General features: G+C 40.7%; 1 protein-coding gene across 1 annotated transcript in view; it reads left to right on the top strand.

The window, feature by feature from the left end:
• Positions 1-25,954, top strand: part of MTMR7 (myotubularin related protein 7) — a 92,358-nt gene that overhangs the window by 47,023 nt on the left and 19,381 nt on the right. The window contains exons 5-7 of the mRNA XM_033104450.1: positions 2,671-2,799; positions 8,909-9,043; positions 17,880-18,012. Coding sequence (XP_032960341.1) covers positions 2,671-2,799; positions 8,909-9,043; positions 17,880-18,012 — 397 coding nt within the window. The remainder of the gene's footprint in view (positions 1-2,670; positions 2,800-8,908; positions 9,044-17,879; positions 18,013-25,954) is intronic.

The raw sequence follows: 25,954 nt of genomic DNA, 5'->3' as shown, positions 1-25,954 counted from the left end.
TGCTATGAGAGGGCAGAGGGTCTTCCTGCTCCTTGTGAAGAAAGGGGACCCTGAGTAGGTTGGGGCCGAGAGTATCAAGGAGAGTGGGCTCTGGGTGTATACTTCCTCTCTTGATGCCATACCAGACATGGTGTATATTAGAGCCTCAACCTGGGCCAAGCTGGGCATCTTCTGGCCTTAAGAGGCCACAAGAGGATCTGGCAGGAGCTCCAGAGTTCCTGGCTCATCTCTTTGCTATTCAAAAGGCCGTATGTAATAAGCGTAATGAGAACTCTCACCCATTACTTCCTTATTCTTATTTCATTGAATCATAAATAACTTTGCCATTCCTTAGTGTTGTTATAAGGAAGAAAGTAGGCAATCCCCAACTGACTGAAAACCTACCAATTTCCTTGTAAAAACTTATTTTAAGAAAATGTTATTAGTCTGGGGCAGTGACTACATGTCTCTTGAACCTCAGACAGGCAGGTGTGGTCTGTGTAGTAATGGTGTAGCTGACTAAGCGAGGATCAGATAACAGATTTGCATGGGGAACTAGGAAGCATAGTGTCTTGTGCCAGCGATTCTGGTAAAAGCTCTCTGGGTCCAAGTAGGTGGTGCTGTCTGTTCTTGGAATGGGATTTTCCTCCAGTGTGTCAGTGCCAGAACCCACGTTCAAGTTTTTGGTAATCTTCCCTAAAATGACTTTGACAATGAAATTACACTTTGAGCCTGGAAGTATCACTTGTGTGGGCTTTTTATCTCCTACTCTATGTTGCTCATAAGTCCAGTGACAATGAGTGCCAGCAGGCAAGGGAGGGCATCATCACAGAACCATGTACAGGTAACCCCCGTATAACACGGCACTTCTACAACACGGTTTCGCTCTAACACAGTTCGAGAATTGGGGGAAACCCTCATGCAACACGTAATCCTAGAACACTGTTTCATTCTAACACGGTTTGAGAATTAGAGAAATCCCCAAACAACACGAAGCGTAATAAGAGCTTTTAAGAGCAAAAGATGTCTCATTTGAAATTTTTCATTCTAGCATGGATGTCGTATCAGATTTGACTGCAAAATTTTAAAATTTATTAGAATTTTAAGTCCATTTGGTTTGTGGAGTATTAAGCTCAGAGGATGAAGATATCTTGTCAAAAAGAAAACACCCTTGGTTTTATGGTGCTTAGTAGTGATGCTGAAGGAAACATTATTTAATACATATTAATATGTTATACTTTTGGTATAAAATGCTTTAATAAAGATATTTCTTTTAATTATAAAAATATAATAGTATGTTTTTTAAATTTTTGGAACCTGACCCCCATTTTTGTACCAGTTCTTTGTTTCATATATCACGGATTCACATAACACAGCATTTTTTAGGAACCTAACAACTGTGTTATATGGGGGCTACCTGTATATGAGCTTTGCAGGCTTGGATCTTGCTTGTGGTGGGTTTTCATTCCCTTCAGTCTCATCTTTCCAGAGTGGAAAGGGGGGATGGTGATGGACAGAAGATATGCAGGTAAAGCATTTCCTCTGTTGCTACACCTGCTTGAGGAGTCCTCTTGAAATGCCCAAGAAGATGCTTGACTTCCAGGAAATGAACAGTTGCTTTGGCGAAGCCCAGGGAACTGCCATCTAAACCATCTTCACATTGCAAAAAGATTGACTGGCTGATATCAAAGCAAAATACCTGTCTAGCAGCAAATCAACTGACATTAACGTTGCCACCACTAACATTTCTGTCAGACCTTATCATTTATAAAGTCCTTTGTCATGGGTGTTATCTGATTTGATCTTTTTGTCAATCATGTGGGACAATATTTCTAATTTATATCAGTTTTAGAGATCAGAAAACCAAACACTCAGTGTCCTTTGACTTCCAGAAGGTCATGAAGTTGGCAAATCAGAACCAGGTTCTAAACTGTTGCTTTCTGACTAAATTACAAGATCATTCTAAGGCACCAGAGTTTCACTGACAGGGATGCACAGAGAGAGAGAGCAAATACTTTCTCACCACTTACAAAATCGACACATAAGAAACAAAAATAAAGCTGTTATCTTGTGTGGTAGGAAGTCAGGTCTAAAAATTCACATGAGCCTGGAGTTCAGGGAGGAGGTTTCCTGAAGGAGGGGAGATGGTTCTTGAAGAATGGATGAGACTTGGGAAGATGGAGGGGAGGCGTATCCAGGGAGGGCATCCGCTGACGGCCAGCTCAGAGACAGGAGTGCATACAGTGTGTGCAGGGACAGAATGGTGACTTGAAGACTTCACCTCTGGTGCTTGCATTTTAGGAAGTTGTCTCCCTCTCAGTGTTAGGCTACCTTTCAGTCAAAATAGGCAACTGAAGTTTCCTCAGCTGCTGGGATACAGAATGGCAATTTGCCCCTTTTGGATGAAAGAAATGTTCATTTGTCACTGTCTTGCCTCATGCGAAGAGCCCTTTGAAGGGACAGTGCACAAGGACAAGATGCTAAAGAGTATTTGTTTTCCTTTACTATGATTTCATAGAATCAGCAGCATTTCATTTCTTTGAAGTGGCTTTTGGTTTCCTCAAAATAGTCTCCTATAACTTGGTTAAGAAAACTTAAATATGCAACCTGTAAGTCTGGCGAACAGAACTCCTTGTGGAGTTCAATTATTACTAGATTCCCTAAAAAAGCCCCTTGTATTTCCTGTGACAGGTTTGTGATTCTTACCCAACTGAACTGTACGTTCCCAAATCGGCCACGGCACACATCATAGTGGGGAGTTCCAAATTCCGGAGCAGACGGCGATTTCCTGCCCTGTCTTACTACTATAAAGATAACCATGTAAGTCCCAGGCATGCTTTTGTTTCATGCTATGCTTTTCTTGTTTTATCACCAACAGGCATTTTTTAGTGGCCAACTGCTCTGCATGTATGTTTGAATTCTTCTTCAAGGTATTGCTGTGTGTGGTAGGAACAACACAACTATGCTCGAACCCTTATCTCATGTAGAAGTTGACCTTCCACATTTATTTGACAATAAAGTAATGGGACCGACCGAGTCAGAAACCTAAACTTTATCATCCACCTGAGTGTGGCCTCTTTTAAGTGGTCATCAAGAGACCTTTTGCAATGCCTATTTTAGAAAAGCCCCCAAATCTATGGCACCTTCTGGGTTTTTTAGTGGCACCTTTTTTTGAGTGTCCTCAGCATAAGAAATCGTTGTTTTTGGAGAGTGGGTTTTACTTTTTAATATTATTTGTAAAAGCTAGAATTAGGTTTGTCTGCAACTAACAGAACTAAGTAACAGTGGCTTAATAAGGAGAACTTTTTCGCTGACATAAAACTCCAAAGGTGGGCAGTCCACGCCTGCTATCTTGGCTCTCCACCACTCAGCCTCAGGGACCCAAGGCCTGCTCACCTGTCTGGTCTGCTATGCCTAGGGTTAGGCCCTCAGTACGTGGTGTAAGAGATTACTTTAGTACCAGCCATCACCTCCACTTGGCAGCTGGTGGATACTGGAGGGCTAAATGGTGCGCTCACAGCTTTTTGAGGAATGTTTCCAAAACTGCCACATGACACTTCTGCTCACATCCATTGGTCAGAACTGCACAGGGCAGGTGAGAAAATATACTCTTATGGGTAACCATGTGAACAACTAAAAATCATGGTTACATTATGTGGAAGATAAGAAAACAAATCTGGGAAGACAAGAATGGTCTTTGCCACCCACTTCAGAAGTTATTTGACTTGAGGCAGGTGAAAAAGTTCGGTTTTCAAGACAGATGATAGAGTTTTGGATTCAAAGCCAAGTGAGGCTGTAAACAACTGCAGCAGGTGTGTGTGAGTGTGCCTGCCCATGGTTAGACCTCTAGGCAGGGAGTACCTGGGGAGGGTCTGTGTCAGATTCTAAACGGAGGCTTCCGGAAATACTTCAGGCCATGCCAGCTTCACCAGAGCAAGCATCTAGCCTTCTGTGTTGCTTCCTTTGAAGGCAAATATTCATTTAGCTGTATACGTTCTGTTAGTTGAAAAGATATAAATTGTCTTATTTAGAGTTACACTCAGTGCTCTGAAATGGGGTCTAAGGAGGGCAAGTATTTCATTAATGTCCTGTATTATTTGACTTCAAATATATTTCAACCTATACAATGGTGAGAGGCAAAGGAAGATGTGCTTCTCCTTTAAAGAAAAATGGTGGAATGACTACAGATTGATGCTGTACTTGAAATTAGGATGCCAGCAACATTTACCTTTTTTTGTAGCATCTAATGATAAAGAAGTAAGAGGGGCGGGGATATTTTATTCTTTCATTGTTAAGAGGTGGAGATGGGTTGTGTATTTAAAAAGTGAGCATAGTATTTGTCCTACTTCTTTTTCTTCTGTTTTGATATTCTTGAGAACTGTTTTTTGTTGCTGTTTTTTTGTCGGCATGAGTATTGTAAGGTCAAGTGTGTAGCTGTCTCAGAGTGGAATCGCATTGTTAGCGATTAGACTGCCCAGGCCAGCGTCTTCGTCTACTGCCTCAGATGCCCATCACCCAGCCCGTGCTCTTCTTAGTTGATCGCCAGGCTTGGAAATGAACTTATACAGCAATCAGTCAGAGTTTAAAACAATTGATTTCCTGTATTTGAAAACGTTACAGGAGACAGGACTTCAAGTTTCAGCTCTTCTCACAAGCTCCACACAGAGATGTGTTTCTAAGCTAAATGATCTCATCACCCCAGGGAAATCCGTAATGTGAATCTGCACACATGGCCAGCGTCCCACCCCCAGGAACTAAAACCTACATGCACCCGGAATAGTGGTCAGATGTGTGTTTTATAACAACATTTAGGTTTTACTATCAAGGTTGATTATGTAAATGCTACTGATGTGACTAGGGATTTCTATAAAGGGAAATATTATTGAAGATGGATTTCTGTGGTTAAGTGGCAGACACGTGAAATGTCAAAGCAGCGTTTCACTGCTATCAGTGCTCAGCAAAACCCATGCATAACCCAGGCAGTCTTCCATAAAAAGGAAACAGATACAAATTATGTAAATTTACCGATCTTTCTTTCTTCACTTTTGTGATTTTAGATATTTTAGACTTAAGAGTATGTATTCCTACCCCAATAGAATGTATGCGTGTGAAAAAGATGAGCACATTTCTTAGTTAAAATGCTGTTCCCCACGTATCACTTTGTTACCAAAGGAACACGTAAGATTTTCACTTGGCTACTGTTGGGTAGTAGGAATTGGTGATTAGATTAAAGAGAAGCTTGAAATGAACATCATTTCATGAACCAGAATTCCTGTTGAGGGTCCTTTGATATAAATGCGCCCGCTGATGGTACGTAATTCCCTTTGGGTCAGCTTTTTATCATACGGGGTGTTTTAATCAGCTCCTGGTCACGTGTTGGTGAGGTTCGTATTCCTGCCCTAAGGTTACTGGGATGGTTGAACACATGACACCTGACACTACACAGTTTATTAGTTACACAGGTAAATTCACTGCCCAGGGGAGGAGGACACTGCCTGCCAGGCAGGGCCACATGGAGGCTGCACTCAGGAACTGAGTGAGACCCGAGGGGCTTGTGGTAGGCAGGCTTTATAGTATGAAGGGTGAGGTGACATGAGGTGATCCCTGGTTCCTGCAGGAGGATGTGATTGGCTTGTCTGAGTAATTCCACCGCTGGCAGGGAACTGAAACCTTCTAGTCAGGATGAACAGGAATTGTGCTTGGTCCGTTGGGAGAAAACTCTTTATCCATGGGAGCAGAAAGTGGAGGGGAACTTGCTGTTAGACCATTTGAGGCCCTCCCAATTTTACCAGATGTCGAGATAGCACATAATAATTAATTTTAGGCCTTATACCACACACATGGACTATATAGAGCCATCCTGACTCCCTTTGGATATCACACTATTAACAGCTTTGTAGATCACGGTTAGTGATGTGTAAATGTCACTCGTGTTAGGAAGCCTGTGTTTGTTATTTACAAGCCCTTAGAATTGCTGTATCCTTTGTTCTTTCTTAAGTATTTAATTATTTTTAAGAAAGCAGTTTTGCTTTAAATTGTTAATAGCATGGTCTCCCCAAATCATAGTACAAATCTCTGGGAAATCATATTCTGGAAGATTTCCAAAGAGGCAATTTTCCTTAAGAAAAATACAGACCTTGTCCTCCTTTTATAAGTAATGTTTATTGAAATTTACTATGTGATAGGTACAGTTCTAGGAGTGTTATATACCTCATCATATCCTGTAGTTTGGGTATTATTATCCCCATATTATAGATGAGAAAACCAAGGTTCTGAGACAATAGGTAAATTACCCAAGATCATATAGCAAGTGAAAGCAAATCTTGGAATAAAAACCAGATCTTCTTGAATGCTACATCTTAATTCTGGATCATGCTTCCTGACTTATTTTTGCTCATGGGTGCTATATTATTTTGGTTCAGAATCCAGGATCAGGAAATATTTTGCCTGGATTCGATTCCTGGCTTTCCCTATTACTAGCTGTGTGACCCTGAGCAAGTTACTTCACCTCTCTGTGTCTTGGTTGCCTGATGTATAGAATAATCAATCTTACTGTATCTGGTAAATGGGAAGATTAAATAAAAATATGAAAATTTCTTGTATTACTTCCCACCACATAGTAAACATTCAAAAAATGTTGGGTACTTTAATTATTAGTAGTATCGTAAATGAGAAGCTCTCATGACAGTTTACCATTGAGGAGTTTTCTCTTTGCTCTCAGATGACTGACATCAGTAAGTAATGCTTCCAGAAAATGGTGTTATTCTCTCCATAGACTGACTATCTGGTAGACAAATGCACTTAGAGAATACTTACGGCTCTGTACAAAATTGATAACTATATGCTAGCAGTCATTGAGCCAATGAAGAATTCTATTTGAGCATATCTGTAGATTATTAAGACAATATAACTACAAAGCATTAAAATGTAGTCTGTTTAATATATCTGGTTTAATGTATTGACCACATTTCATAGTATAACTCTGTTCTGACTTAACCCTTTGCTGAACGCTAGCTGTTCTCAACCTGAAGGTAATAGTAATAGTTGTCAGTTACTGGCTTCATTTCATAGGTGGAGTCCCAGTAGTTCAGTGCGTTTAGGTGTGGAGTGTGCATTCTCAGACAAATTCTCACCATTTAAATATGTTCCCTTCCCCATCTAACTCTTCTGATAGAATCTAAGAAATTGCCTGGTAGTAGCTGTCCTTAACTCTTATTTCTTTAACCCAGATAAAGTGTCAGATAAAGCCAGCTCAAAATTGTTTTCTCTGGAGTCAGAATTCGCTCAGAGTAGGGTGGCAGACAGACCCTGACCCCTTTGAAGACCAGAAGACACAGGACGCTGGATGAAAGACTGTGAAAAGCCATGTGTGGCAACATGCTTTCGATCCATTAGATGCAGCTGCCTTTTGTTCCCCAACCCACTTTGGTTCCTTCTATCACTTTTGCCTTTTTTCTCCTGGACCTCCCTCTAGCTGGCTGTCCTCTTGTCCATGTTTGGACCTTCGGGTCCCTTTCTCCTCCACATGGCAGTTGGACTTTTGCTGCAAACAACTCAAGAATTAACCCTGGAGCAACTCTGCTGGCCCTTTGCTTTGCTTCCCTCTTTCCCGTGCACGGCCCTCCTGAATTCTGAGCCAGGCTGCAGGCCCCAAATCCCCTGAAGCACTTCAATAAATGCCCCTCTCTGTTACAGAATGGTACTGGAACTCGTAGATGGCTGCCCAGCTGTGGGTCTAGCTATTGTGTGATTCTCAGTCCTGCCAGCAGGTCCTCAGCCGAAGGATGGTATAGTTAGTGAGAAACATCCCTGCCTTCTCTGCTGAGGAGTACCAAAGTTCACCTTTTTCTGGAGAATTCCAGACTCTATTTAACTTGTCCTGGGTTGAGCTTTAGGGACAGTTAAGCTGTGCTTGAACTCAGAGCTAGGGTGCCTTTTCCTGGATAGAGCCCCGCAGTGCAGAGGCCCTGAGCGGGCTCCGCTGGGACTATTTTCAGTGCAAGTTTCTCCTGCTTCGCTTGCCCAAAGCGAGAGGGTTCTCTTCCTGAGTGACCACTGCTGCCTCCATCCTCTTGCACAGTGGTCTCGTGGTCTCAGTGTAGATTCTTAGAAAGAGTCATTCCTATATTGTATTTGGTGATTTGAGTTTAATTTAAATGTTGAAATCTAAATCCATAAAAAGTACTTTGCCACGAAAATATAAGTTTTGTAGCTGTGAAGATGTATCTATACTTGCCTATGCAGAACTCGTGGAGATGTTTATGCTATTGTATATGTTAGAATTGCTGGATAGGGAAATTGCAGAATAGAATGCAGATTGATTTCGAGGAAACCCCTTGCTTCTAACACACTTGAGTCAACCTAGACTTGTGCCTGCTGTTTGGTGCCACAGCCAGAAGCAGCCTGTGCTGTCATCACAGTGAAAGCGGCCACATTTAGGAATCAACTGGTTTTCAGTATTTCTGATGTTTTTAAAGGGACTAGTAAAAAATGATGGGAAATATTTAAAAATATGTGTTTTTTTGTTTGTTGTTTGTTGCTTTTTTTTTTTTAACTATAGTCTTGCCATTAATGCCTATAAATTTTAGGAGAATAGTTACTGACTTTATAGTTCTACCTTCAGCAGGAAAATGAGACACTACCCATGAAAAGGAAAGTAGGTGATTTAAATGGCTTTACATTTCATAACTTCGATCCTATTCAAACATCCTTACATATCCTAATTTCTTACACAGAGAACTTTTTTGCACTGCCTGCCCTTGCATTGTTTTCTTTGACCTGAATTAAAAAGAAAGCAACCTTGATTTCCACAAGGCATTAGCATGATACTTTTACAAGCCAGTGTTGTGTAGGTAGCCTAGCGGGTCTCTGGTGGGTCCACTTGCACAGTTGCCTGACGCTGTTGTGTTGCCATGGCCTCTCCCCTCAGGCCTCCATCTGTCGGAGCAGCCAGCCCCTGTCAGGCTTCAGCGCCCGGTGCCTGGAGGATGAGCAGATGCTCCAGGCCATCAGGAAAGCCAATCCAGGAAGCGACTTCATTTACGTCGTTGACACTCGGCCTAAGGTAAGTGTCACCATTCTGATGCATGACTTTGCAGCTCTGAATCATGAGACTAGACCCACAGCAAAGCTAAGTGACTACCTGCTCAGGTTGCTTCATCTGCAAAGGGGCTGTTCCTCTTTGCACAGTCAGCTTTTGGCTGCCCTGTATGGCTGCTTCCTGGGTATCCTAAGCTCCTGTCTCAGTCAGGTACTTTGGATATTTCCCCTGCTGCAGTGTGCAGAGTACATAGTGAACACATCAAATGCATGTGGTTTAATTTTGGAGATCGCTTTCCTAAATACACCAAACTAGTTTTTGGTTCATTTCTAAAATGACCTGATCTGCTCGGACAATATGAAATTTACTATGGAGCAGGAGCAGTTCAATTTTTGTGAGGTGTTCAGCTATATTATTTCAAATTCAGCTTGAAGTAATCTTTATCTATGCTTTGGAAAGATTTACAAAATACAATGTTAAGTAAAAAAAGTCACAAAATAATATGTATGCTATTGTGTTTATGTACAAAAAGCCAAACTATAAGAATGCAAAAAAGTTTATTAAAATAGAAAAAAATCTCGAAGGATAAACACCAATCTATTAAAATTCTATGGAGAAGGGAGGATTGGGGGAGGTAGAGAACTTTCTATTTGTCCCTTGTTTGAAAATACTGTTTTACAATTATGCATGTGTTCGTATGTTAATGCTATAATTTAATAAAACAACCAATAGGAAATAATAGATCTAATCATCAAGGGGTAAGCCAAGTCCATCTCACTCACTTTTACATTTTACTCTAGTTAATATTAGGTTCAGTATAATTTCCAGTTTTACTCCTTATACCCATTGTTTTGCAAACCAGTCAACAAATGGAGTCCTCAGAGGGATATGCCAGTGAACATGTGGAAACAAAATCACCTATAAGTTCATGAAATATATAGGACAAAATGAGTTGACAGAGCAAAATGGCCTTTAATTAATATATTTGGCATTGCAATTTCTTGCCAATAATGAAAATATACCTGGACCTATGACTGATAAGAGAGAGAAAGGTACACAGAGCTCTATCTTTCCATATGGGTATGGAAAGGTGTTCAAGATTTACTATTAAGCAATAAGAGTAAGAAACAGAAAATATGTACAATATAATCCCATTTATGTAATAATTGCGTTCTAAAAATTATATATTGTTCTTCACATTGAAAAAAATTTGAGGGTACATATACTGAACTGTTAACAGTGGTTTGTCCTGTGGGGCGAGAGGAAGATTTTTAGAAACCTTTACTTTATAAACTTTAGTTTGAAAAAATTTTTAATCATAAAAAGATTAAAAGAGCACAAAAACCTTAAATGTTAAACACAGTTACCATATGACTCAGCAATTCTACTCCTAACTCAAGAGAAATAAAAACATATGTCCACATAAAAACTTGTACATTAATATTTATTCATTATTAATAATAGCCCCAACGTCGAAACAACCAAATATCCATCAACTGAGAATGGATTAATAAATGTGGTATACCCATTCAATATTATTTGGCTATAGGTTCAACATGGATGAACCTTGAAAATGTTAGCTAAGCGAAAGAATTCAGTTACAGAGGACACATGATATGATTCCATTTATATGAAATGTTCAAAACAGACAAATCTGTAGAGAAGATGCTAGAGCAGTGGTTGCTTAGGACTAGGCAAACGGGGAAATGGGGGGTGACAGCTAATGGGTAGAGTGATTCTTCTTGGGATGATTAAAATGTTCTAAAACTAGATTGTCATGATGGTTGTGTAACTCTGTGAACATACCAAACACCACTGAATTGTACACTAAATGGATGAATTGTATGTCATGTGAATTATATGTCAATGAAGCTATTGTTAAAAAGAACAGAAGGACATAAGAAATATTAGAGCAGGATGGAGGAAATATGACCAACAGCCCACGTCACTTAAAAGTATACAGTGACATTAAGAACAGTGATATTAAGAATAGACCTACTCAGTACTCCTGGGTGATCTGAAAAATAATGAGAACTGGATACTGTCCGTTGTGTAGGCACTCAGACCCTGACAATTTGCACTGCTTCCCTCATGTCATTACATGTTGTGATTCATGGTCTGGATCATTTAATTTGATGTTTTACTGGTGTAAGATCAGTGCCTTACTCATACCCTTGACCTCAAAACAGTTCCCTCCGCTCCTGATGGAAGTGTACTTATGGGAAAGATGTGGGTGGCATAGTGAGGCTGGAGTTAGTCTCCGAAGCCAGATCAGCAGATCAGTCGTGGACATCAATGACGAAACAGACATTGCCGCTGGGCCACATTCTAGCAGATTATATGTAAAGGATTTCCTTTTTTTTTAGATAAATTCTCAAAGCACAACATACACCATATGCGTTTCTGACTGGGGAAAAAGCAGGGTCTCTGCTTGAAGGTTCTCACCTGAAAGATGCCAGAAAAATCTCTGACTTTTACTTTGCTCTTTTGATTTGTTTGTTTCTTTTTTTTTCTGGCTCATTATCCTATAACCCCTTCCTTCTAACCTTGACTGCTTTCCCTCATCTTCATTGTACCATTTGTGTAAGTCAGTTGGAGCTGTTCTGAATTTCCTAACAGTCAGAAATGACATGGTGGATACCTGCTTCTTAGACACATATACTGAAGACTAAACAAGACAAGGAAGGAAGGAAAGACAGGGCCTTTACTGGATTGGGATGTCCTTCTCCTATCGTGTTTTCCCAGATTTAAATAAAGACAAACAGATTCGCCTACTGATTTAAGGGCCGGTGATGCAAATGTGTACTATGTTATGTAAACTTCCTGGGAAACGTGGCAGCTGTTGAGCCGGGCATATTCCAGATTTAAAGTAAATTAATCCAAAGGATTTGATTTGAAGTGGTATATTTAGCACTAAGTGTGTTTACTCTCAGCAAATAAGAAGTTTGATGCTGATCCAGTAAAGAAAATTGGTGTCTCATACAAGTTGTGCCCTCTGTTCATATTTTCCCACGCGTGTTTTAACACACTCCACATGAGTTTTAACATGTTTGCTTAGAGCTTTCATTCTTTTCAAGATCATGTCTGTTGATTTTTGTTCCGGAGTATGTCAGGCTTCCTTGGTAGCCAGGGGACGGAGACGGAGTTCATGTTTGTATAGATGGTGGGCAGTGGCGCATGGGGCACTGGCCAGGTTTGCTCCCAGTTTTAATTAAAAAGAGGAAGGGTTAGGAGGCTGCGGGGATCATTCTTGTCCTTTGAGCAGGGCTCGCCCCAGGTGCTGCCTGTTCAGATGTAAGCCTTCTGAATTGCTTGTTGACGTTAAAATCGTGAGAGGGAAACCCAGTGAGATCCTCAGCGTGTATTGAATATCCACTCAAAAACACTACACCTTGAGGTCATAAATTACTGCTAGGATTTGGTGCATTAAAAAGATATGAAATCGTGTTGGTGCCACAGCTGTTGAGTTGTAAAATGAGAGATAACTCACCTTGTCTCAGTTGTGTTCATGACTTTATTATTAATTTGTTCTGGGACTTTGCTGAGCTTGTAAAAATGCCAGGCACTTTGTCATTTAATTCTTATAATAATCTTGCCAATTAGGAGATGTTCTTTTCTTCTTATGGGTAAGGTCTTCTTATGGATACGATAGATTTAGAAAGGTTAAATGATTCACCCAACGGCACCTAGTTCAGGGTACAGCCCAGATTCAGATCCAGGCTTATCTGACGCCAAAGCCCCTTCTCCTGTTTGACCACGGTGCTGTCTGTTGACAAAAGTCTCCAGGGGAGCCTTGTGTCCACTGTCAGACCCAGGAGGATTGCCCCCTCTGAGCACAGACTCAGTGAAGCTAGAGACTCAGAGCTGAAGAACCCACTACAAGCTCATCCAAAATCAGGCCAGGGCCAGAGGAGCAAGAAGGGCTGTGCGCTGTGCTGACGCCAGCTCTTTGGGACGTAGTGGGGAGCTCTAAAGAGAAGGGGGGAGGTAAGGCAGGCGCCTGCCTCAGCTAACACTCAGCCTTTCCTCCTCACTTCTTCTCCAAAGGCAGCTCTGCGGTTATGGCTTCTCATTTCACCTTGTAAGTGATTTTTCCGTTGTATAGATAATCTGTCACATTGGAAGTTTTTCTTTTCTTCTCTCATTACAGGAATCAGTAATTAGGTGGTTTCTACTCACGGAGTCATGTGAGGGGAGATTTGCGATAATCAGTTGTAAGGGTTGGGGTGCCTGAAAGAGAAGAATCATGGACCTCATTTCCTAGTGGGATACGTATGTAGCATACTTGCTGATGGCCACCACTGGTAGTGAGCAGGGGAAAGGGAATTGGAGAGAGACAGCAGTGGAACAGTCTGTTCTTCCTCTCTTTGGCAGGACAAGGATGGAGGAATTTCCCACGTGTCAGGTGGACACTGAGGAAGGATGCTGTTCATTTTACTGTTATCCTTCCTGAGAGGGCTTGTCCCATGGAGGCGCCCAGCAGCAAGTGACTGTGGGTCACATGCTGCGAAGGGAAGCCGAGGGGATTGGAATAAGGCGGAAGCCAAGGTGGCTCTCGTGTCAGTGAACTGTGTACCTCCTACCCCCAAGGGCCCACAGACATGCCTTAGGAGATTCAGCATGTAGATACTTAGGCCAGAGAGGACAGTGATGGCCAGTAAGTGTTAACCAGAGAAGCAGCGACAACCGATGGAGAGAGAATTGCAGTCTTGTCCAGCTTTGTAAAGAGATATTACCTCTTCTCTTTTCCCTCCTAGATAAAGCCAGATAGAGCCTGGAAGGGGGAAAAGGAAGAAGTACCAGAGCAGAACCTTCACCAGTCCAAATAGCCTGTAATGAGGGAAAGGGACAATTTTGCATCACACATGGGATTGGAATTTTAAATTGAACTGGATGATGATTTCCTGAGAGTAATCTGAAAGCTCTTAATTCTGCCTAATATGTTGTTAGGGGGTAGAAAAGAAGGGTTTTGAATAGCACAGTTGTAGACAGTAGTTGCAAGAAATAAAATCATATATTTTCATGTTGATTTTACATGTTAAGCTTCTTCAATTTCACCAGTTACAGACAGAGAGAAAAGGACCATCGTTTGACCCTCTGTACTAGGATGTGGCCCAATCCCCCTGCTGCCAAGATCAACTTCTATTCTCATTTCCCAACCACATCAGATCAGGTCCTATCATTATTCAGGTATAGAATGTACTCTGCTGAAATTTTAGAAGCCAAGACTAAGATAGTGAGCAGGCTGACCTTTAACTTGATATCAAGATTATTATTGATTTCATGGTTTTCGTATGTTTATTGATTGGTTTAGGGTGAGGGGAAGAATCTGATTCTATTTCTTAACTTTCTTGTCCTGTTAACCCTCTCAACTTCATTCCATTATTCAGTCCTTTGTTGCGTCAGTCAGCCAGTCAATAAATCTTCATTGAGAGCCTGTCAGGTGCCAGGTCGAGGCGTGGGGATATGGTTATAAACAGGGCAGCCACGCTCCCTGTGGAGCCTACATCTTCTGTCGCATTCCAGTGGACCTTCTGTGTCATGGGCACGGAAACTCCAATTTTTCAATTTTACCTGCTCAGGATCTTTCACTTGCTTTCTACTGCCACAGATGAAGTCTAAGCTTCATTGGGCCTGTTAGTAGAGGACCGTAAATGTTTCCTAGCTTCTTCTCTTGCTACTGCCACCATACGTGATCCTGCCACTCTGTTCGCACTGGTTGGCTCTCCAATACCCACCTGCTCCTTTGATTTGTGTCCCTCACTTCTTCTCTTCTTCTGTTTTATCTGGAATACCCTTCCTTCTCTCTCTATCTTTCCGGAGTATTATAGCCCATCTCAAGTGCTCCTTCCTTCATGGCACATTGCCCCTGATCCCCTGGGCCACGTGGGGCTGTTCCCAATTAGAACTGCCGCCACTGTCACTGCCTCTGACCAGTCGTTCAGTTCCTGCCCAGTCCTGCTGGGTATTTTCCGTTCCTCTTTGGTGCTACGTGCTTTCCTTTACACATTCAAGTGTAAGCTCATGGTGGGAGGAACAGTTTAGCCATCATTTTATTTTTTTCAGTGTCTGGCACATGGTAGGTGTTCATGAAGTGTTTGTTGAGAAATGGTGGGTTCTCTTTGTTTCATTTACGAGCTTTTCTGCACCCAAAGATGATGAGATTATCAAATAGCAGAGTGATCTTGGGTTAGAAAACAGGACACTCTTTCCAGTCCCACTTTTCATTTGTCTGTTGTGTTCCTTAAGCATAAATTGAAACCAAAATACAGTTACCTCTGTTGTTTTATCTGTTTGAGAATTTTTAGGGGCGGAAATGAATAGCTTTTCCTTCAGTTGTTAAATGGAGTTCTCAGCCAAAGGGACAGGACCAAATTAGACTTCCTAATAGTGTTTCGTTTATGTAAGGGACACTATCACTTCTTGCATTTGTATTAATTATATAACTGTATTTCCTGCTTTGAGGGTTCAGCGTTTGCCATACTATGAAATGTCCTGTGAAATGTGTGGAAACTTTTAGAAAGTACCCTTTGGATGGTAGGTTAAATAGTGCCACCTTCTGTTCATGATGAGAAGTACCATTGCCTTTCAAGAAGCCATCTTGTGTTGCTTCTTTGCTTTTAAAGACTACCAATACATTTTCCCAAGTCATAGACAGTCAACTATTTAAAAAATGTGAGCAGAGGCCTAATTATAGATTAAAATAATAATAATAATAGTATTTTGGGTTTTATTCATTGAACTGTTTCAAAAGAGTATCTCTGTAGTACATGGTGAGTATGCTTAACTTGAATTATGTAAGATAGAGAATAAACCCAAGGTCCATGTAGCTGAAGTTTACTTGCAAGTATCCTAGTAAAAAACTTGTTGTAAACAATAAGCCAACGGCTTTGGAAAATGGTTAGACAAATCAGTGATATTTTATAATTTCTTAGTAATAATGTCTAAAGGTAATTGTAGAAAAAATTTCCCCTTAAAATATTTAAAAAATTTAAAGCATGAGCATAAGTTATCTTAAAAATAACATTATTTTAATATTTTTTCTTGATTAAGGCCAAACCCTTTATTCTCATAGCATGCTTAGGAGAAAGGGGACACTCTTTTGTAAACTGGAAACAGTGTCTTGAGGGGCTAATGTGCCTCAGCTGATGTCACATGTACTCAATCATGGAGCAGGACTACGGTGAAAATGTGATGACCTATGTGCCAGCATGAGCTCTTTATGGCAATGGCTGTCCTCTGATGTTTTCTTTTTCACTTCTAATATGTTTTATTTCTGTTGTTTAAATCACAAATCTCCTATATCTTCTTTATAACAAGGAATACAGGAGTATCTAGAGGAGTACTGATAGTGTCCCCCTGCCACTTGCCACCTCTATCTTTCTGCTGTAACTACTGCCGATTTCTTAGTCTTCCATTTTTATTCTGCTTAATCAAACATGCATAAACATAAACATTTATCTGTAGGTTGGTTTGCTTTTACAGAAAAAAAAATGGAATAATTATATGACTATTATTCTGTAGCTTAATCTTTTCATTGAACCTGTCATGGGCCAATTTCCAGTTTCTCTCTTTCTCTCTCACTCTCGCGCTCTTTCTCTTTCTTTTTCTCAGTACAATTAGTAGTCCAGGGCATGCATATATCATAATTTATCTAGTCATAGCCCTATTGAAATATTCATAGGTTTTTAGTTTTGTACTTTTATATAAAAAAAAGTTGCAATAAACCACATTTTTGGACATCTATCTTTAGATGCTGGTACTTTTAACTGTTTTAGATTCTCACAAGTTGGAGATCTGGGTCAAACAATGTATGTTTCTAACTTAATTTAGCTTTTTAAACTTAGCTTTTCAAAAAGTATTTATTAATGCCACCCAGTACTGCATTGTGGTCCTAAAAACTGACATTTTTTTCTGGCAGTGAGTCCTTGGTGTTAGTTCTCTGCCTGGGAGAGCCCTCTGCCCTTTGTGGCAGAGGAAGAGAATGGCCAGTGAGTGCAGTTTTCTAGGACATGATTACCCACCCACTTAGCCAAACAGCAAGAATTGTGTATTACCAATAATGCCTCCATTCTAGAAATCTGTATTTCCCAGCTAAGGCAGGACTTGTCCCCTTCTTGATTTTAGTTACACAGGACTAGGGCAAAAAATGTATTTCTTCAAAGTCCTTTATTATTGAACCCTGTTTGCACAAGGATACCCCCACTTCTCGTGTACAAAATTATGGTCATCAAAATGATCAGAAAGCCCTTGTAATTGGTCTCTAGATTTAAATAAGGTGGCTGGCAGACGTGCCTCTGAGATTTAGCATCTGCATGCCCTCTCTTCATTATACTCAGTGGTTCCTGCTCAAGGTTTAATTGGATGTCTGCAGGATTCTTGCAGGCAAATTGGAATGGTGCATCCATTCCTATTGGATGGTGGCCTTAATTGCAGTATAATACTGGAAGAAATCATCATTTGACTTACAGACCTTTATGTTGACAGCTGTGTCTGCTGATATTCTTCTGTCAACCTGCACGTTGTAATATCTGGTATTAAATCAGGGCAACTTGCCTCTGTGACAGAATTCCATATTCGCTTCGGCAGTGACTGGGAACTGCGAGGGGCATCTCCGGAAGGGTGTATCCATAGAATGCTTCTTCCCAGCTCAGAAAACGTCCCCCACATCAACAAGTTTATGTTGAAAACAAACTGAGCACGTGGGTCTGAAACTACATAGTTCAGCACAATGCACAATTCTAAGTTCAGTGACTTAAAACATTCACTGTGAATGCTTTTGTGGACATCCATGAAATGTTTTGGTTGTTTCATGTGCTGAATATAACTGGTGACTGTTCTGTTTTGCTGTCCATGGCAGCTTAATGCCATGGCCAATCGCGCTGCAGGGAAAGGCTATGAGAATGAAGACAACTATTCCAACATCAAGTTTCAGTTTATCGGGATAGAGAACATCCATGTCATGAGGAACAGTCTGCAAAAAATGCTGGAAGGTAAACCATTTCCTTATGAATGGAATTTAAAAAATGCAATTAAATGTTTTAATGCCAACATGGAATAAGATAGTCTTTTGATTTTAAAACTGTGTTTTTACAATGATGCCGTTTGCCTCGGTGGGGTACGTTGGGAAGGATATCATATTGCAGTGACTCTTTAAACATTTAACAGCCTTTCTCGTATTTTTGGTGTCATCATGAAGTGATTTTTGTCACTTGGTTAGCAGTCAGGCACTCTCCAGTGGTATATAACGTCTGAGATAAAAGTGCCCCGGGATAGTTTTTCTTTCTCCTTTATGATATTAGTTTGATCCACATTCGAGGCCATTTGGAGATATCCTTTCAGTTAAAGCAACAGCCCACTGATCTTATGTGGAGATGAGGTTCATAAACTGAGTCCGAGTGGCTGAATTGCCATTAGGAGGGAGGATGTTGGAGTCCCAATCCTCATTTTCAAACAGCAGTAACCATGGCAATGTGCCCACACATAGATCACCCCTATTTACCCCACAGTCATGTGCAGTGCGACACCCACACACAGACTGACATACTCACCAGAAAGGAAATTACAATGACCAACTATGTAACATAGGAGAGTCATTCATGTGGCCAAACCAGCCATAAGCTGATTAGCAGAAATTCTGCATTTCAAGTAAAACCAGCTTCATTGACTGCTTGTGGTCCTTGTGATGACAAAGGCCCAAGGAGGAATCTGTGACCACGGTCCTCCACTTCTGGCTCTAGTAGAAACCAAAGAGCAAGAGGAAGATTTGTGCCTTGGGAACCTAGAGAGGCTGTCAGTGCTGCACTTGCACTTGGGGGGAAAGCCCTGGAGACAGGGAGCTGAGTGCTAGGAAAGCGGCTGTCTGAAAAGGAAGTGTGGGGTCTGGAATGAAGAGGGACAAAGTGCTGAACGATTTTTTTCCAGGAGACACATTTGCCCTCGGTGACTAGGCAGTTCTCTGCTTAATCAGTACAACAGGGTGTAGTGAGAGTCTAACAGTGGGGCAGGAGAGAGTGTCACAGGCAGGCCCATTTCCATCCTCTTTCCTGGATTCCCTGGGTCATGTCAGTCATTGTGAAACTTTGAGCACATCCATTCCCTTCTCTGGGGCTCCGCTACCTGCCGTAACATGAAAGGATCGGACTCATGGCTTCTTCCAGCCATGGCAGCCTGTGAAATCAACAATTTGATGCTCCTGCTTGCAAACACTTTAACATTGAGCATTTGAACGGTTAGAAGGAATCTCGTCCTGCATCTGAAAAAGTCACCGCCCCAGAGGCAGCTCCATCTTACTTCTAGGGGAAATTTGCCATGTCTCAGGTCACAGTGACGATACCTGGGCCTGACTGTTTGAGCTTCTTAAACCTCTGGAGATTATCCTGAGCAGTTTGCTTTTTAGGAGTCAAAAAATTGGACCTGCTTTGTACTGTTATTGAAAGGATAGTCTCACTTTAGTATGAAGAGTGTTCACCATAATCAGAATCATTAAAACAATATAGATTGCTATGCTTTGTATTTTTCATTTCGTAATTTCATAATTTGACTTTCGAGAGCATACATTTTCTTCTATGCAGAAAGTAGCTCCTAAGAGTCCTACTAACGTATCCTTTTGACTTTAGTTTTTAAGTGAGCACTTATTTGGTTCTTATTGGGAACCATTTCTTGTCCGTATATCTGTGGTCGGACTCACTGTTTCTAAACAACATGCACACTGAGGTCCAGAGGGCAGGTTCTTCTCTGTTTCATAAGAGATTATGGTGCTTCTGCATCACTTTTCCAGCTCAGTGCAATGAGCAAGGACAGCATTCTGGATGCCTTTCAGGGGACTTGACCAATGTTTGACTATCTGTTTTTACCAAGTAAATTATAAACCACTCTGAAGCCTCAGCTGATGAAGTGATGCAATCAGACGCACCTTCTGAGGTGTTTCCTCCTTTGAACAGCTGTCCTTGGCATCAGAGGCTTGACTCCTGGTCTCTTGGGAGGAAGAGGAATAGTACATTTCATTCATGATTATTATCTTCTGGGTTTTTTTTTTTTACACCACTGTTATTGATATTATCAGAATAGATACTGAGAGTTACAGAGGACAATAATTGTTTACATTCTGGCTGCAAATAGTTCTGTCTGTGAGCAAGAGTTGCGGGATTTTTCATCAGAAACTATAATCTAGGACCAAGTTCATATCCTGTGTAGGTCCTTTATTATAGAGCTGATTTAATTTTGTGTGATTTATAAGTTCTAAATCAAACTGTTTTGTGGTAGTCATACCTCCCAATCAGATAATGATTCCTTTCAGTAATGTAGCAATTTTATAATTTATCAAGTGCTTTCCACAGCAGCTCCCTTTTTGATCATATAGATAATTGGTTCTTCCTTCAAATAAGAAAAGGATGATTGATTTTATATATATATAAACAGTCAGTAGAAGAGCCTGAAATGGGCTCTTTCCAAGGCCAACGAAATTGTTATCATCAGATGTGGAGGTAAAAGTCTCCTAGGGCATCCTTGGTGTTGGGGAGGAAATCACTGAGAGGAAGGTAGAGGCGTGTAGATAGAAATACTTTCACGTCTAGGCTTGCTGAGGCTGTGCTACACTGTAATGCCTCTTTGCAAATATCTGTTTTCAAGGTAGGTAGGTGTTTACGGGAAAGGCATCACGGCAGTGACATCTTCCTCCTTTTTCAATCAACATGCTCCAACTTTTGGGTGTTGCCTAGAAAACTGTACTTTCTTCCCACTACCTGTTTAGTGCCTGGATTCTACGTGACTATTAGATTAATATTGTTGGCCGCTGTGTGCTTCTATGTAACTGAACCCTTACTCTTTGATTTATTCATTTAACTAAAACTTGAGCAACTGCCATGTGCCAGGCTTCTCCAGTATTGTCACTTCAATGATTGTATCTGATTTTCACAGCAATAGTGTGCAGTCCGTGGTATTATCTGCTCTTTACAGGTGAAGAAACTGAGTCTCAGCAAGGATAGACAACTCAATTTAAGATAATTTTTAAAAGAGGAAGGAGTTGAAACAGATATATTTATAGAAAAACATTTAAACTTGCTTTGGGAATTAAAGAAATGGAAGTTAAAACCTCAAGGTACCATTTCTCACTTAGTTTTTAAAAAGTAAAATATTCAGTACTGAAAAGAATGTGGTAAAACTGGTGCTTTAAATATTTCTAGTGTTATTTAAATTGGCTTAGAGAGACATAACATATTGCCTCCCCTTAGGGACTAATCCAAAATATGGTTTTTAAAAAGAAATATGCATGCCTATTTTTATAGTAGTGTTTTATTTATAATAGAATTTTAGAAGCCATAGGAATATTCAGCAATAATAGACTGATTAAATAATTTGCTCTGTCTCTTGATAGAAAATATATCCATTAAAAATAATAAATATGAAGAATATATGTGTATATTGTAACATGAGAGAATGTGGATAATGTAAGTGAAAAAATTTAGGTTGTAAAATTGTACAAATACTGTGATTTACTATATGGTAAATCATCTATATAAAGAAAGAGTAGGAGAGAATGCCTAGAAAAATAATTGGATTAGAATGGAAGGATGACCGGTACATTTTTTCTTTTTCCTTCTTTATTTATAAAACATTCTCTATGGTTGGTATGTTACATTAAAAATATATGTGTGTGTGTGTGTGTGTGTGTGTGTGTGTGTGAGTGTGTGTGTGTATAGATATGAAATCTCACAGTTTCTGTGGGTCAGGAGTCTGGGCATCTCTCATATATAAATAGTAACCCATGGACCCTCTGCCCAGGGTCTTACGAGGCTGCAATTAAAGTGACGGCTGGGCAACATTGTCATCTGGATGTTTGTTTGGATAGGGAAGAATCTGCTTCCAGGCTCATTCAGGTTGTTGGCAGAATTCCACTGAGGGCCCTGAGGTTTGGTGGCTGTCAGCTGTGGGCCTCCCTTAGGTCCTAGAGGCTGCCCCCAGTTCTCTGCCCTGTGGACCCTACATAAGCGGTTCACAACATGGCAGTTTATTTCTACAGTTACAGAGTCTGGTATATTACATTTAAAACATATTTTTATATTGCATTTTTAAAAACATCCTTCTCAGTATGACATAACAAAGCAGACTATGAGCCTAGTACTTACTGTCACCTTACAGCGATCCTTGTTGCTTTGTGGTTCCAGTATTAGACAGACTCACAGATACCCACCCTACGTGGTAATGATGCTGTTACATTTATGGAGTGATTTAATGTTCAATCTGTTTTACTATTTTACGATGTGTTTATATTCTTATAATATAAAACATTGTTTTATATTTTAAGATACATTTATTCAAGTAATCCTCATTGCAATCATGGTGTACCTATTCTTAGTATCCCCATTCTACAGATGAAGAAATTGAGGCACAGAGGCTAAAAAGCTTGTGCAAGCTCATAACAGTAAGTGGTAGGACCAAGATTTTCATCTTAGTATGAATCCAGACACAACACGCTTTACCACTTGGCTTTATGGCCTCTGTAGGTAGCGGGTTGGGTAGAAAGTGTCTTGACCTAAGTGTCTGAAGACCTGGGTTTGGGTTCTTGCCTTAGTCTCTGAGTAAACGCGGACAAACCTCATCTCCTGTATTTGTAAAACAATACAAGCCAGACTTATTAAAAAAATTCCTTGCAAACCATCAAGTGCTTTCCAATGTGAGGTGCATTATACTTTTTCTTGGGAAGCAATGCTGTAGTTTAAAAATAAGCACTGAAGAGAATGGATGAGGTAATGGGGCTATAGATTAATTCACTCCGTCAGGCAAGTATTTGGTAGGTCACATTCCTTTTTAGGGGTAACTTTTCTGTTTCTTTATTCAAGAGACATGGAGTAAGACAACACAATCTGCCAGGCATGGAAGTGCTTGCCTTGTGGTCTGTGTCCACTCAGCACAAGTTCATGAAAAAAATAATTAAATACATGCCATGTCAGGCCCGTGGGCATTTTCTCAGCAAGTTGTTTTGTAGAGACACAAACCTCAGCCTGACAGTGGATCCGCTAGGAGTGGGTCCAGCGCACGGGAACACAGGCCCAATGTTGATTCAGCACTTTGGGCAGTCCTGCAGTGAAGGAACCAAGCAGGTTCGATTTCAAAGATTGAACATTTTTGTAGCAGGACCCAAACCGTAACCGCTTTCGTCATATCCCCTGGAATTGTGTGGCACTGACCACGGAGAAAGTGTTGTGGCAAAATCGGGTGGCCGCAGAGATGGTATTTGATCTGTGCTGCTGTGTGAAGGTTCTGATCCCCAATTATTCAGAACCTTCATTGGGTGTAGAAAGGAGAGTTTAAGCAGAGAGCTTTGAGTTTGTCCTGGGAGGCACGACTGCAGTGGGTGTTATGGTCATCCGACACCCTGCTCTGGTCTCCCTGCCAGGTTGTCCCAGGTGCACCAAGGTCAGGAAAGAACAGTTCCTACCACACGCAGCTCCAAGGTTTCCGTGAACTATTTCTCTCTGCTCAGAGAGTTAAGGATGCAGCTATCAGTTCAAATGGCCTTGTTGTTTGACACTTTTTCCTCATCTCCTGCGTAGGTGAGATGATGGCTAATTCAACCTTGAAGAAATGGAGGCGTTCAACCCATTAAAGATATTTCCTGTTTAAGTTTTTCATTTTAAAGTATTTCCTATGACATAGCCTCTACGTTTATGCTGTGAAATTCTACCAGATATGAGCTAAGAAAAGGCTATGGGAAGGTTAATGCTTTTTAAGTTCTTCACATTCGGACTTTTTTACCCCTGTTAATTTCCCCATAGTGCTGACCTCTTAGATGACACAGCCAATAAGGCCTGGCTGGAAATCTGGTCATCACCCTACAAATTTAGCAAGATGGCGTGGGTTTCCACATAGAAAACCCACTTTTCCTTAAAGTGGAGCTAGATAGCTTCACACAGCAACAGTTATAAGGCTTTTTAATGAATCTTCTGCTAGGCCAACTGGTCTGTCCTGTCAGGCTTCGCTGGTCACCAATTCAGGGTCACTAGAGGAAAGAAAGGGACCAAGGATATGTCCTTTGCTATCTGTGGTGTTGTAAGAAGATGTAGAATGTGGCTGAGAGAGTGCTGGATGGTGCCGTGTTTCCCCGAAAATAAGACCGGGTCTTATATAAATTTTTGCTCCAAAAGACGCATTTGGGCTTATGTTCAGGGGATGTCATCCTGGAAAATCATGCTAGGGCTTATTTTCCGGTTAGGTCTTGTTTTCAGGGAAACACGGTATCAGCTAATCTAGACAATAATATCCTCAGCCCGAAGGCACAGAGGAAAGGGCAAAACCCTTTGGGTGTAGGTGCTGTGGACGGGATTCCAGCTCAGTTATTTACTGGCTGTGTAACTGTGGATGACTTAGCAAACCTGTTTAAGCCACACTTTGCAATCTGAAAGTTGCTAGTAAATAATACCCTGTATGGTGGACAGTGTATGCAGAGTACCAGGCACAATGCCTGCTTATAGTAAAGACATAATAACTAGAAGCTTCCACAGTTATCTCAACCATTCATCTGTTCATCCACAATTACTGAGACAAGGTGCTACGCATTGGATAGAAAAATGCTTCATTCATTAATACAAAATGAAGTAACTGATTTTTCATATAGAGCAACAATCAGGCAGAAAGAAAAGATGTTGCTTGCTAATTAGTGATGTCCCTGAGGGCTATCCCTGGGTAAGCGGGATGGCTGCGTGTTTTAAGTGGGTGTCAGAGCGGCAGACTTCATCTCTGGGTGAAATTATCAAAGGAGAGGACAAGAGGGAATAAAGTGACTTAATGAGAGAACAGTGGTTATTTTTATCCTACTTCTGCTTTCTTTTGACATTCACTGAGGCAATTCAACAATTAATCTGATTTTTTTTTTTACCTTTAGAATTATTGTTTTATTATTTTGTTAATCATGATGGCTTGTTTTGGGTAACTGGGACATTTACTAACTGAGTGCTTGTGGAAGAAAGTATCTCCCATGAAACTAAAGATAGATATGGCTAATTTTAGTGACAAGGTGAGCTGTTTTTCCATAAGGCTGCAGTTGGGATTTGGCAATTCAGCATTTGCTTGCCAGTGACAATATGGTCTGAGATTTCATGAGAGTGTTGGTCCTGGCAGCTTTCTAGCTGATGTGATGAGCATGGAATGAGTCCCCACCCATGTCATCCCCTGCTGCATGTGCTGCTTATTTTACCACTTCAGTTAGTTGCTGCCAACATCTGGCTCTTGTAAGATTCCTCGGCCTTCTTTCCAGTGCCTACTTCTAATATTTTACATCCTCCCGACTTCCCAGACTCTCAACACTTTCTCCCAGTCTAGACTTCTCTGTTTCCTTTTGCTTTAAGTTTTCTGTTTAGACCTTAGCCTGTCTTAAGCCCTACCATCAATCCTACCTCAGTGCGTATACTGACCTTGTTACTCTCTATTTGTAGTGAAAATAACATGAAGTTGGAGTCAAAGGAAGTAGATACCTATTGCCATGTACCAGCTGTGTCACGAGTACCTGAAACCATTCCTCTTTTAAAAATGAGATCATTATATCTACTGTAGATGGAAGGTTGTGTTGACTGAACACACAGAGAAAACCACGTAATAAAAATGGGAAAATATATTTTTTAATTTATTTGCTGCAAATGATCTCTTTAGACTCCAAATTCACATGCAAAGCTAATAAATGCTAATAGGACATTCTTTTATGATCCTTCTGCTTGATCTTCTTTAGGCCAATGACAATTAGTATTACTACTGTGTTTCCCCGAAAATAAGACCTAGCGAGGCAACCAGCTCTAATGCGTCTTTTGGAGCAAAAATTAACATAAGACCTGGTCTTATTTTACTATAATATAAAACCGGGTCTTATATAATATAATGTAATACAAGACCAGGTCTTATGTTAATTTTTGCTCCAAAAGACGCATTAGAGCTGATTGTCTG

The sequence above is a fragment of the Rhinolophus ferrumequinum genome, chromosome 4 (assembly GCF_004115265.2).
Source record: "Rhinolophus ferrumequinum isolate MPI-CBG mRhiFer1 chromosome 4, mRhiFer1_v1.p, whole genome shotgun sequence".
Classification (NCBI taxonomy): Eukaryota; Metazoa; Chordata; class Mammalia; order Chiroptera; family Rhinolophidae; genus Rhinolophus; species Rhinolophus ferrumequinum.
This window is presented reverse-complemented; position numbering and strand designations above follow the sequence as displayed.